The sequence below is a fragment of the Pyxicephalus adspersus genome, chromosome 3 (genome assembly GCF_032062135.1).
Source record: "Pyxicephalus adspersus chromosome 3, UCB_Pads_2.0, whole genome shotgun sequence".
NCBI lineage: Eukaryota > Metazoa > Chordata > Amphibia > Anura > Pyxicephalidae > Pyxicephalus > Pyxicephalus adspersus.
Window position 1 is genome coordinate 8,327,122 of NC_092860.1, and position 14,419 is coordinate 8,341,540.

At 41.2% G+C, this 14,419-nt stretch overlaps 1 protein-coding gene across 2 annotated transcripts in view; it reads left to right on the forward strand.

Moving 5' to 3' along the window:
• The window catches only part of TTYH2 (tweety family member 2), a gene marked incomplete at its 3' end in the record, with an annotated part of 47,474 nt that extends 34,011 nt beyond the window's left edge, over window positions 1–13,463 (forward strand). For both annotated transcript variants that reach the window (XM_072403474.1, XM_072403476.1), the window contains 8 exon segments: window positions 2,007–2,076; window positions 3,211–3,266; window positions 4,216–4,308; window positions 5,430–5,522; window positions 5,702–5,844; window positions 6,402–6,587; window positions 7,984–8,062; window positions 13,306–13,463. In XM_072403474.1, coding sequence (XP_072259575.1) covers window positions 2,007–2,076; window positions 3,211–3,266; window positions 4,216–4,308; window positions 5,430–5,522; window positions 5,702–5,844; window positions 6,402–6,587; window positions 7,984–8,062; window positions 13,306–13,377 — 792 coding nt within the window.
• Between the last annotated feature and the right edge of the window lie 956 nt (window positions 13,464–14,419).

Genomic DNA, 14,419 nt, shown 5'->3' on the forward strand with positions numbered 1-14,419 from the left:
CCCTTATGTTGTTCCTATCACGGAAACTGTCGGCGTCCCATTCCCCACATAATATCACGACCGTGAAATTCCCGGTCTCCAATTTTGCTGCCAGGTGACATTCCGCATATCCAATTCCCCCAACTCATTGCTAATTGAATTTCCCCGGCCTTCTCCAGCCCAGGCTTCAGGTCTGATTAATTTGTAATTTGTCTGTGCGTTGCCGGAGCAGGTAGAAGATTGGAGCGGTTATGAGCTGGATAGGAAATGAGTTATGACGCCGGCTTTTATTAAAGAGAAGAACACTTCGCTGGGCCGCAGAGGCTGCGGAAATGGCACAGCCGTCTGAGAACTTTGATGGAGAAATCTGCATATGGAGGAGGAATCTCCTCCTGTGCGCTTTGAAATATATTTCCTTATAGATGAACTCTGAGCAGATCTAAAGGATGCCAATGAATGCAGCTCTGTAATCATTAATAGAGAATTAAATGTATTTTTTTTTAATGCAAGCAGTACAAGTACATGTATTGGACTTGGTATCATCTTCTTGCAATGCCTGTACAACAAGGAGGGGTTGGGGTTCTGCATTCAATTAATCATTTACCTTCATCCATATGAGGCAACATCTAATTCTTGAGGTTCCTACCAACACCCCATGCACCACCTTTTTGCGGGAAAACAAAGAAAAATGAGTATGTACTGCTAAAAGCGGGGTGATTGGTGACATTTACTTTGCACTGCATTGGCAAAGAAAGGGGTCATTGTAAAGTGCAAGATACAATATCTGCACACTGGGAAGCATTTTTATAGAATAGATCGTTTTAAGACGGGGGAAACCTTGAAAAAACTTTAAGGTCTTAGGCAACCCCTGGTTTATTTTGCATACCCACAGCTCACAGTATAATATCATGGTGATCAATGAGAAGAATTCCTCTTACATTGCTGGCCATTGGGACGAATGTCATCCTTACAGATTATTATTATTATTATACAGTATTTATATAGCNCCATCATATTACGCAGCGCTGTACATAGTCCATAGTCGTGTCACTAACTGTCCCTCAAAGGAGCTCACAATCTAATGTCCCTACTATAGTCATATGTGATTAATGTAGTCTAAGGTCAATTGTTAGGGAGAAGCCAATTAACCTAAATGCATGTTTTTTTGGGATGTGGGAGGAAACCGGAGTACCCGGAGGAAACCCACGCAGACACGGGGAGAACCTGCAAACTCCATGCAGATAATGTCCTGGCTGGGGATCGAACCTGGGACCTAGTGCTGCAAAGGCCGGAGTGCTAACCCCGAGCCACCGTGCTGCCCGGTCTTGGTGTCACTGGCATTGAAGGCACAAATTGCTCAAGGAATCCCTAGAAACTCCAGGGATCTGCAGAACCCTGGTTGAGAGTCACTTGATTAGACATTTTATTTGATAACATCAAATCAATCAACACACTATTAAGAATTATGGCCTTTGAAGATAAAAAATAATTACAATTGGTAAGACAAGGGCAATATTTTTATCCATCGTGCATGGACAATGGCCACATTGCTTTGCGCATCAGTGGGCATTACAAAGCTGTGATGGAGCTGCAATCCGTTTTGCAATCTGTTTAATATCAATTGGTGCAAGGTGATAATAATATCAATACTCCCCGATCAATTTTTAATCAGGGGAATATCAAACCCTTGCCAGATGAAGCATTCAGGTGCATGGCTACAATTCATCAAAGAAAGAAGAAGACCCCTCCATACTCTCCATTGGCAAGGAAAGCAAATTGGAACTAAGGAATAAATGCAATCTGCATAAAAATAAAGCCAGTATTTCTGTTTGGAAAGCCCACCATGTTTTTCATAGATGTCACTTAAGGATTTATAGAAATCATTTATTGTATAAACATTTGATGTGTAAGCTCCAAAAACTTTTACAAAATCTCTATACAATTGGCCATTACCATTATATTTTCCTTTTTCAGCTGTTTGTTTCTAGTGATGTGTAATAGTAACATGACGTGTTTGTGTCTTGTAGGGTACCAGTGATTTCTGTGTGGCTCCTGACAAATTCATCATGAATATGACCCAGGATCGGATCAGTGCGGGTAAGATCCTGGATATAGGATGCCATGTTATTTTCAGCAGTATGTAGACACCCTCCAAATAATGGAGTTCAGTTGTTTGCATTGAAGGAACTTGTTGATGATGCAGAATATAAAGACAATTGTGCTCCTGCAGTTTGGTGATGACCCTTCTGTTCCGGCATGACTGTACCTGTGTACAAAGCCAGCTCCATATAGACATGGTGTGATGAGTTTGGTGTGGAGACATTTAAGTGGTCCGAACTCAACACCACCAAACACCCATGATATGAATTAAAACACCATCTTCCCATCCAACATTCGTACCTGAACTCATAAATAACCTCTTTTGGCTGAATGGGCCCCAATTCCCATAGGCATCCTGCAAAATCTTTTGGAAATCCAGTGTAGGCTTTTACCCGTGCAAGTAATGGGGCAACTCCACCATAATGCCCATGGTTTTAGAATGGGAGCTCTATATAAATGAACATGCATTTAAACAAAAATACAGTGCCGGCATGCTTTTTTTTTTTTTTTGGCCTACTGGCTTAGCATTGCATCTGAGGACAGCCAGTCAAGTAGAGTTCCTAAAAAGTGATCAGCAATGATATCCTACACAAGAAGAACCACAGCCATTCTATTTGTTATGCATTAGTCCCATGTATCTATTTGTCTATCCATCTTTTCCATTCTTTCTTTTTTTCTCTCCTTTCCTCTGTCTGTATGTCTGTCTATCAACCTTTTTACCATAGGGGAACCATTGAAATAACTTTCAGGTCTTCAGAGAACCCTTTCTATAATTATTATATCCACAGCTCACAGTATATTATCATGGTGGTTGGAATTCCTCTTACATTGCTGGTCATTGGGAAGAATGTCATCCTTACAGATAGCTAAAAAGATCATTGGTGTCACTTATACTGACCTGAGAGGTTCAAACTGATCATTGCTCATGGGACCCCCCAGCAACCTCTGGAACATGGCTACTGGAGTAGGGGGCTCTGTTGGCTTAGGAGGGCCCTGGACCCTCATGTAGCAGCATGCTTTGCACCTCCCTATATCCTCCCCTTCTATTATCAAACTTTTATTATCCTTTTATCTTCTTTTAATTGCCTGTATGTAAATGTATCTAAATATTGTTTCTTTTCCAACTTCTAGATGTGGTACATTATTACCTGTACTGCAGCCAGAGCCTGAAGAACCCCTTCCAGCAGGTGAGCCCCCAATACACACATGTTTCCATTATTCTGTTTAAATATCATGGCTGCTGCTAACTCCTCAAGGCAGAATTTTAACTCGCCTTCCAAACTAAAGCAGAAAAGTTCAATAGTATTATATATGCCTATTGTGTGATACTTCCCCCACCTCCTAGATTGTAAGCTCTTCGGGGCAGGGTCCTCTCCTCCTCCTGTGTCACTGTCTGTCATTTGCAACCACTATTTAATGTACAGCGCTGAGTAATACGTTAGTGCTATATAAATCCTGTTTATTATTATAATTATTAATAATAATAATAATAATATTGTACATCAGATTACGGCAAATGTTTACCTGGCACCCAGGGTGTGCATCTATTTATCCAAGAAACCACCTTCATTGGTGCATTGGTGTTATCCAAGCAAGCTGGTATATTTATTAAAGCACCAACTGTTGTTGTATTGCATGGCTGTATCTCAGCGATAGCTGCTTGTACTTTTTATATAATTTTCTGGTATTGTCTCCTGGTCAAAGCAGAAGTGTCAAGCTGGAAGCAAAACAATCTGATCATTCAATCTCCATTAGATCTGCCGACTGTTATTCAATGTGAGGGCTTACGAAGTAAGGGCTAGGAAGTTAGCATCTATAGGTATATAGTATAAGGATGTACATTAAATGGATTGCATAGGAAATCCTTAATAATGCATCCCTGTAGTAAATCTGAAGGCCGGTAGGATAATAATTTCTAAGTAAGGTGACATATGTCAGTTCAGTCAGGAGATGGGGAAAACTTTTAAGGTGGCTTCCAGTTTGACTTTTCTACTATAACAGGGAGAGAATACAAGTAAATGAAACCAATCTAGCATTGATTTGTAAGTATTATAATGATTCATTAGCATAGATTCAGATATATTTCATATACCTACATCCTTAACATGTATTAAGTTTCTTCGTTTTCCTTTGCAGGCTTTAAACGTCTTCCAAAAATCTCTCAACACAATGCAAATCCAGGTTCAGGGGTTGCTTCAGTTCGCCGTCCCGATCTTTCCTACAGCTCAGGTGAGACCTGCAGGGGTAATGTGAGCAACTCCTGGCTTGTAACATACAGAGCTGCTTTGCCATAATCGTCTCTTTCCAACGCCAACTGCCACAGGGGTAGAACCCAAATATTGTGTGCGCAGTTTTTAGGTTCCTTTTTCCTCACATAAAATTAAAACACCATTAGCCTAAGTCTTTGGTCACTTCCCACTCTTCATATGGCAAGGTGATATGTTAACTTTTTGTCATTTTTGGTCATTGCAATCAGTGTGACTTTATCCAAGAGGCGGTTAAGTGTGTCTAGTGCAAATTTTGAGGTTTTTTTGAGTGCAGGGATCTCTTCTTCAAAGAAATCCACTGTATTGCATGCACAGTCATTGAATGTATAGAAATGCTTTTAGCAAAGACATTTGAAACTGTCATACAATTATATATCTTTAAAGGGGAAATGAACTCTGGAATATCTGACCATGCCTTTACAGTGTCACTTGGTGAAGTCAGCCATATTGGTATAGGCAGAGCTTTGCTTCCTCATATCGAAGGCTTCAGCAAGGAGAACAATGAGCGGGTCAGTGGTGATATCAGGAAATCCTGGAGTCAGATTCCTAATATCTCACACTGCAGATATCGAGCTATTATTATTAATGTGGATTTATATAGCGCCAACATATAACGCAGTGCTTTACAAAATCCCTAGTCTTATCACTAGCTGTTCCTCAAAGGGACTTATATATCTTTACCACAGGCTAATTGGGGGGAGACAATAACCACATGTTTTTGGAGTGTGGAAGGAATCCGGAGTACCCAGAGGAAACCCACACAAACATAGGGAGAACCTGCAAACTCCATGCACTAGGGCTATGAGGTTGTAGACCCAGGAGTACTTAAGCACAATAATATGCCAATGCACTGCCATTCCTCAGGGGATATAAAAGACAAAAAGTACTTTTTCCAGGTCCTGTTTATGCATCATTATTGTTTCCTATATTATTCATCACTACTTTAATAACTGACGCTATAGGTACTTCAGATCTGTCGTTCATTGCATTAAATACTCTTAAATTCCTCTGTGGATTTTGCCTATAGTTGACTTCTCTCCTAAATCCAATATGTCATTTGAGTCTTTCTTTTTTTTTTTCCAGAAAGATCTACTTGGCATACAGACCTTGTTAAACTCCTCCGAATCCAACCTGCACCAAATTACAGCATTACTGGACTGCAGGGGACTGCACAAGGTGAGTCAAAGGGTTGTTACCTATAGAAAATAGAATTGCATTCATTCTATCAATTGACTTTTTCTAAACTGATCGTCTGATCATTTAACAGCAATGCCCTGCTTTAGAACAAGTTTCCTTTAAGACTTTCTTATCTGCTCCACTTTTCTCCATTTGCTCATCATCGCTTCTTCCTCCAGGATTACTTGGAAGCTCTGATCGGTATTTGCTATGATGGTGTTGAGGGTCTTCTATATCTGGGTCTCTTCTCTCTTCTGGCAGCATTTGCATTTACTGCTATGATATGTGCTGTGCCGCGAGCCTGGAAAGTGATACTGGCCAGGTGAGATCAATATATTGCTATTCTTATCAAACACGGTTTAATGGTAAATTCTATTGATCTCCCTTTCTCTCTCTCTGTTCTTTGCACTTTAAAGCCACTGTAAGCTTCGTTTTTTAAAAATGGGAAAAAAACACGACCTGCAAGAGCCTTTATATTGGGCTGCTCTTCTGCGTGTTCCTCTGATCTTTGCTCATTTGCAAAGCTGGCATGAGAGACAATTATAGGAGTGTTGGATATCTGGTCCCCGGTGCACTGTGGTTCCTTCCAACATCATTATAAGAAATTGCAGATATATAGAGGCAAACAAGAGGAACCATGACTTGTGCCAGGGGGCACAGCTATGTTACTCTCTGCAGGTGCCAAATGTGAATATTCTTCAGGTGGCCATTGCTCTTGAGTAAAGATCAGGGGACAGGATAATTACTCCTATTGCAGATTCTTCTTTTTTTTATTTATTCACGTTGCTTAAAGTGCATGTGAGATTGTCACACATCAGCTTTGACGTCTGCTGTTAATGTATATGGATTGTGTTAAAGGTCTAATGTCTTATTACACAGGGACAGAGATTACAATGACATTGACGAGGAGGATCCATTCAACCCCCAAGCAAGGCGCATCGCAGTGCACAACCCTAACCGGGGTCAGATCAGAAGCTTTTGCAGCTACAGCAGCAGCTTGGGTAGCCAAGCCAGCCTCCATCCACCTACACAGACTGTCTCTAATGCCCCCGTCGCTGAATATATGTGAGTACCTGTCAGAATGGCATCGGTGGCATTCGCCTTTTAAAGAACACTGGTGCCAAGATTGAACATTTTGCATTCAGTTTATTGCCATCAGATCCGCTGTAAACTTTATTCTAGCGTTCTGCTTCTGCAGCGGGCAATCATACTAATGCCATGCAATAGCCATACCATACGATGTTTGTTTCTAGTTACCAAAATCTTCCTTTTCTGTATCTTAATTAGTGTCCTGTGCAGTGTAAGGGAGCTGCAATAATAAAGGTTGTCACAGGTTCACTTATTGCAGCAAGCTTGCAGATCATGGATGCAATATATGTTAAGAAAACCTGCAAACCTTAAGCACTGCTGTAGTGTTGGATACTTTAGCGATTTACAAATGTCTTCTCATCCTCCACTTCTTTTCTTTTAAAATACGGCTTCACTTTAAAAATATATCTTTCCGACACTACAGAAAAAATGGAACCTAATGGGGATGGGTTTAATCTAAATACATAAATCCCTTCTTCATCTTTAGCTTCATCAAAGCTCCTCTCTTTTTGAGGGTTTTTTTTCTACAAGAAGCAGCATTTTTGCAGTTTCAGGTTGGTTTCTGTATTTTGCAATACTTGGAGTTAATTATTTTCCAAGGATAGGGGTAATAAGGTTCCTAGGGTTCCAACTTCAATTTACTCCTCCAGTGGGTGCTGTTGAAGTCTCCCTTAATATCAAGAATTAATATGTGCAATATAAAGAGTAGGCGACCTTTGCAGGTGACCGAGCTTAGTGACTGGTCAATCAAGTCTAAACCTTGCTATGAGGAAGACATGGCTGTGTCTATGCAAATACTGACTTTAGGTAAAGCTGCTGTTTGCAAAGGAAATATCAGAAGCTATAGGGGTCCTACCACTTCTCCATTGCACAATCTCACATCTGAGCAATGCTAAACCTGTTTGCAGGTTCTCCCCATGTTGGCATGGGTTTCCTCCCACATTCCAAAAACATGCAGTTGGGTTAATTGGCTTTCCCCCAAAAGTGACCATAGACTGTATTAAAGACATTTGACTATGATAGGGACATTAGATTGTGAGCTTTGAGGGACAGCTAGTGACATGACTATGGACTTTATACAGCGCTGTGTAATATGTTGGCGCTATATAAATACAGTATAATAATAATAATACCCTGGAAAATAAGTCATCCATTTTTTAATGGCTCTTGATAATAAACATGGATTTGCAAAAGCTAGACATAGATCATAAGAATGACGGGAGAGGAGGGAAACCATGGGAGAGGTATGGCCATGGCCTACAAATCATAAACACTTAGCATTTGACCTCCCGGACTCCATTATTAATTAAATGCATGCACATTTAAAGCTTTTGCAGCTATTAATGGTCTGTTTCTGTTTTTTCACTTTTAGGAATCAGGCGGCTTTGTTCGGAGGTAACCCTCGATATGAAAACGTGCCTCTGATTGGGAGAGGATCGCCTCCACCTACGGTACGCTGGGCTTCTGAATCTAAATCTTTCTTGTAGCACGAGCTTTGTATAAGAGCCAAGATGGGGGGGGGGGGTTACAAATCTGATGTAAAACTGCAAAGAAGCAACCAATCAATATCCGCCTCCTATATTTCCAACATAGATTAGCAAACATTATTATTTTTGTATCAGTCCCTACATTTTATACATAAATATTTTTACCGTGCGGCTGGGAATGGTTCTATCAATTCTTCCTCATCCATTGGCTATTTTTCCTTAGCAATGAACTCTGAAATGATTATCATGCCCTTCGTCTTTCCTGTAATCAGAATCTTGAGATCATTTAGTACACAAAGAGCCTATTGAAGGAGCTCAGCCAAATAATTTCATCTCAATCATCTCTAAAAGGATGCTGAATTCATTCTCCGGTTTACGAACATTGAAAAATTTGCAAATGTCCAAAAACAAAATTGATTGGCGGATTAGTTCAGGGTGGCCTCAATTATCTACAAATCTTTAGCAGAAGGTCTTTATAACTTGGTTTATTCTCCCTGCAAAACAGAACGTACTGTATTCATTTACTCATCAGAAAAAGTGCCCTGAGCAACTTTGTGAAGAATTGTAGTCTTTAAAATTCATTTTCCGGGAACAGATCGTCTTTACTCAACTTATTTAACACAGTGGAAGCCATGAAATTATTTTCAGCTCTAGGGGATCCATGTTGAGTATTATTATATGAATATTATATATTGAATATTATTATGTACAACTGGTGGGATGAATGCTCTAAGTCTTTACATTGCTGGGCAATGATAGGAATGCGCAGCCCTAAAAAAAAGAATATTGGTGCCAATAGCTACTTTTTTTGGAGGCAAAAACTGCTCAACCCCCTGGCAATCTCTGGATGATCACCAGGCTTCTACCAAACTATGGCTGCAAAAATCTACACTATATGTTCCGAACTATGTATGCACCCTTCCAAATGACTGGTGTTTCCAGTGGAGGGCAAAGTTACCTGCGGCATGCCAGTGTTTATCAACCTTTTTAGCCCTTGAAATAACTTTCAGTTCTTGGGAACCCCTGCTATAAATACTTTATCCACATTATACAGTATAATAGTGGTCAATGGGAAGAATTCCCCTTACGATGGTTGTCAATGGGAATGGTGGTCAATGGGAGGAATCCCCCTTACAATGGTGGTCAATGGGAAGAATCCCCCTTACGATTGTGGTCAATGGGAAGAATCCCCCTTACGATTGTGGTCCGTGGGAAGAATCCTTCTTACAATGGTTGTCAATGGGAAGAAACCCCCTGACAATGGTGATCAATGGGAAGAATCTCCCTTACAATGGTGGTCAATGGGAAGAATCCCCCTTACAATGGTGGTCAATTGCTAGAATCCCCCTTACAGTGGTGGTCAATAGGAAGAATCCCCCTTACAATGGTGGCCATTGGGAAGAATGTCACCCATACAGATAGCCAAAAAGATCATTGGTGCCATTTAAACTGGAGAGTTCCAAACTTCCCATTGCTCATGGAACCCTTAGCAAACTCTGGAGGAACCCTTATTGAGAAACAATTGAGACAATTGTGGTCTTCCAACTTTTTGATCTTTGTTGGTACCAGTAGGAGTGCATCGAAAACCTTTAACAATGCTTGCGGGGATGGGAGATTTTCCATGGCATAGAAATGTAATCTATCTATAGCAAACTTTGCAGGTTATAAATCTCCTTGCTAATCCATTTTTTGTTTTTGCGATCATGCTTTGGAGCTAAGTAGTGTGAAAAGTAAGTTGTCTCTGTCTGTGACGTGTCCTTGGAATTGTGTGCCACGTCTGCCTTCCCCTTGTCCGTCTGCCCTTTGTGGCGTCATGGCGTCTGTCCACAAGCTGACCTGTCTGGGGCTTATTTAATATTAGGTGGTGATAAGCTGCAGTGACTGTTCATTTTCAGTTCATAAAGCTGGTGTGGTTGTATTTTGGGACAACAATTTTCAGCACCGGTGACCCAAATGACCCACATTTAACAACCCAAATCTATTTAGGTTTGAAGCAGATGGTGACCACCTCTTAGTGCCCAGAACTGAGCAGCCTATTGCCAGGCCTGGGAAATGCCATTTGAGAATTAGGAAGACGTTACCCATGTGTCAGCTTCGGCACCATCTGACATGTGTGCACAGGGCTTGGATGACCCGTTGCAAGGAAGGGGATACTATCTTTATTTTAAACAAAACCCTGTTTAATAAAAAAATAACCAGCCTGAAAAATAAAAAGCAGATCAGGCTACAATATTAACCCCAATCCAGCTCTGTCCCCTGTAGTACCTCTTCTGTGCCACTAGATGTTCTCGGTTTTCTGGGTTAAATGGTGCCAGGCATCATTCAATACTGAATACTGAGGACATATTGTGCGTGCAGGAACTCGTAAATCTGCCCCCTAAGGTGGCAACACTATTGTACCCTTCATTCTTGGCATATTGGGGGTAGAGAGTGGCACCGCTGTCATCACATCAGCGCTAATTTTACAGACCGCCCATCTCAGCAATCCCAAAGCCTATCCCTCTTGCGTGTCACCCTGCCACTTGGGGCTTCCATTGACCATTTCAACATTCCACTGGCATAGTCCACTATTATCACCATCAGAAACCTGCACTGAGCTATCACTGGAGTGCATGTAGGCAGGAAGTAGCAACAAGACTGCAGGAGATCATCGGTGCTAAAATATACCACAGAATGAAAAAGGGAAATTAGACGTTCAGTTGGGGGTTACAGCTTCCTAAAATGCGAGCGATGTGTGCAATACAGTTATCTGTAGCAACAAATCAGCTTTGAAATAAGATTCCTGCACATCACTGCTTCTTGTTAAATAAGCTCATTGCTTCCCATTCTCCACAAGGCTGATTGTGATATAACATTAATGAGGAAACCCTATATAGATTGCTTCCTGTCCGCTGTTCATTATCAGGCCCTTTTAGCATATTGCTGTTTAAGTGCTGCGGTGGGCTGTGGTTTCCCAGCAGTTGGAATACTCATATAGAGCTGTGGAGTGGACGGGCCATTTGGAGTAATAGATCACCGGCCAGTCAGTAGAACGCACATATGGTTTAAGTTTAGGTGCTAATGTCTACAGCAAACATCTGTACGATTAATTATTTGTGAGCTGAAAAAAGCTGAACGCTGTGTAAGCAAGAAAGATTCCGAGGCACTTGCTTTTACATTGGTTTCCAAATGAAGAAATGCGATAAGATTATTGGGGGTTACTCAGGGTCTTTGCATTTTGTAGTCCATGCTGCTGTAAGGGAACAAATTATTTTTGAGCTTTGGTGGCACCAAACCAATGCAAGAGAACCCCAGCAGATGGCAGCACAAGGTCTTTTAGGCAAACATTGTCCCTTGTAGGGTTGTAAGGAGCAGCATAGCTTGCACCTGGTAAAACACCCAAATTGCGGCCCCTTTTGCCAAATTCTCACCTGACCCTACCCCAGCTACCAGCAGGCTCCTACTTACTATTTTTCATTGCCGTATAGTCTGAAAATAATGCTTTGTCACTTTTTGCGGCCCTGAGGAAGCCGTTGTGTGTCTACCGATACATGTTGGCTTGTTTCTTAATCATGTAAAAATATTTGTATCTATAGCCAATTTTAGCTTTAGATTGGAGAAGGTTTTGTGCCCCTTTATTGTGTCTGTGCATTGGTCACATTCACAAAAACTCTACTACTATAGTTGGGATTTATTTTGAGAAATCTTCCAATTGTTTCGCTGCCAGTTGTCTAAAAGGGGATTTACTTTAATTCAGAGAAATTTATTATTATTTCATATTGGGCTTGTAGGATGGAGAGTGAAGGGGGGAATCTGCTAAATATGACATCTTGGCTTCCAAACACAACATTGCCATTGGTGCTTCTAAGCCCTGAATGCAATTTAACGAGGACGTCTGTTCCACCCAAACACATTATTTTCTTTAATTCTGTGCTGCTTTGCTATGGACAGTGCAGGCAGAACTCTAATTTAACACAGGCTGTGACTGCACTGTATGATTCTTTATGTTGTTCAGTAGAGAATCCAAGAGTATTGAATTGGATTTCTTTATAGGCAATCATGTGAAGGTGAACCCTTGTCACCAAAATTGAGTCTGGGTTTGGGGTGTACAGAGAGACCAATGACAGCATTAGTAATGCCCCACACTGCCGTGGTACACATAGGGCACCTTGGCAAATTAATGGGGGTCACAGTGCTGTGGTTTCATACTGACTGACCTGGAGGGGATAAATTTTACTGTTATGGTCCTCTAAACAAAAAGTGTTGACTTGGTAACACAAAGACAAAAGAGGGAGCTTTGCTGACCATTCCTAAACTACAAACCACCATTACATTTGTGTTAGGGGACTCTCTGCCCGTTTTGTAATCTATGCCAGCATACCATCCTGCTCCTCATCTTTGTGCTCCATCCTGTTCTGGGTTTCAGCTTTTTGCACCTATTTCTATGTGCGCTCTCCATTCCCCATTCTTTCCTACTACATCCTCATTAAATCTATCCCATTCTCTTTCCTTTTAGTTCACTTCTTTTCATTTTCTCGGAGGAGTACAGGGCGCAGCACATTTGTCTTCTATTCTCTTTCCTCCAAACCAGCTCTTCATTCTGCTGTCATCTGTCACTGTTCATATCAACCATGCAGGGGATGCGATAGAAGAAACCCAGGGACCCAGCAGGAATATTGATTTTGGGAGTCTCCGGGTCGGATCCAGCTATCCTTTCCAATACAAACCTACAGCAATTAAAATAGCCAAACTGTGTGCCATAGAACTGTGCCAACCTGTACCATTCACTTTGTTCCAATCTATCCCAACATCTTGCTTACCCACCTTGTTCATCATTTAACAACATGGTATATATATTTGCAGTGTGGCATTCATTCCTCATGGCATAATAGTGCACATATACAGCGTTAACAAGCATAATTTAACGCATGCAGGTGTTGTGCATTGTGTTAGCCAAAAATGGCATGGGTGCATTTCTTCATGTGCTTTGCAGGAAATGCACTGCCATAACACATGAACCAAGTGCACATTAACATATACAGATGAGTGTGAATGGGCCCTAAAGCTCAAAATCCACAACCCGTACACCTTTCCGGGGTGTAGTCCTTTTTTTAGGATTAGGAACCCTCCCAGATCTCGTCATCGTTCTGCTCCTCTATGTTGCTTGTGTATTTTGATCCTTTGTATGTCATGTAATAATTTTAATTTTTTTTCTTTTCTTTCTCCAGTATTCCCCCAGTATGAGGGCCACATATCTCTCAGTGAATGAAGACCAGTCTCCTATTTATGGGAACGCCTAATCTTGTCCCAATCCCCTTCCATGGAAAGCAGCAGCCACTGTGTGCAAGCCTTTCCCTGCGGCACAGATTTACCGGAGAATAAACTGAAAAAGAAAAACCTTACAGTCAAAGCAGCGTCCTGGTTATTTATTGGAGGAGGGGGAGTGAATATATTAAAGAATCACTCCACCTAAAATAATCTTTTGAGGTTTCAGACGGGTTGAATTGCAAGGGTTACTAAACATCATCACAAATAGTTTGCTTTAAGGCTCCGTAAGGATTTCATCCAGGCACGGTGACTGCAGTTATGGCCGGTGCAGAATTATGGACTCCTGACTCTTTTTTTCATTATCCATACAATCACTCAGCAGAGAACAAAAAGCATTATTAAAGCTTTATTAAAAATTAAGCAGGGCTTGCTGGGTATGCCAGGAGGGAGATGCATGTGACCCATGGCGGCAGGTTGAGAAGCCATTTGTTCAGCTCAGATGCAGCTTTTGTGATTTACCCATCCAAAGGAACTATATCATGACAACAGCGACACCTTGTGTTTATTGCGATGTACTGCACCTCATTTTTTATTATTGTTATTAAACAGGATTTATATAGCGCCCACATATTATGTAGTGCTGTACAATAAATAGGGGTTACAAATTACAGATATGTGACTTGACACAGGAGGAGAAGAGGACCCTGCCCCGAAGAGCTTACAATCTAAGGTTGTTAATTGACTTTGTAAATCAGACCAATGATCAGTCCTGTGGGCAAAATGTGTTGCCTTACAATGTCCAAAAAGTTGCAAGGGGTGCAAAGGATACAAGTGTATGGAGAGCTATTAGGCAGGATGATGCTGGCTATGGACACAGCTTTGTCTACAGAATGTGCATGCAGAGCTATTAGACAGGCAAGGTATAAATATTGTCCATTGACACAGCACCAAAAGCTGTTGTCCATAAGCAAAGCTTTGTCTACGGAATGCACACAGAGCTTTTATGAGATGCTGGCCATAGAAACAGCTCTGTCTACAGAATGTACATACAGAGCTATCAGGAAAGCAGGACAC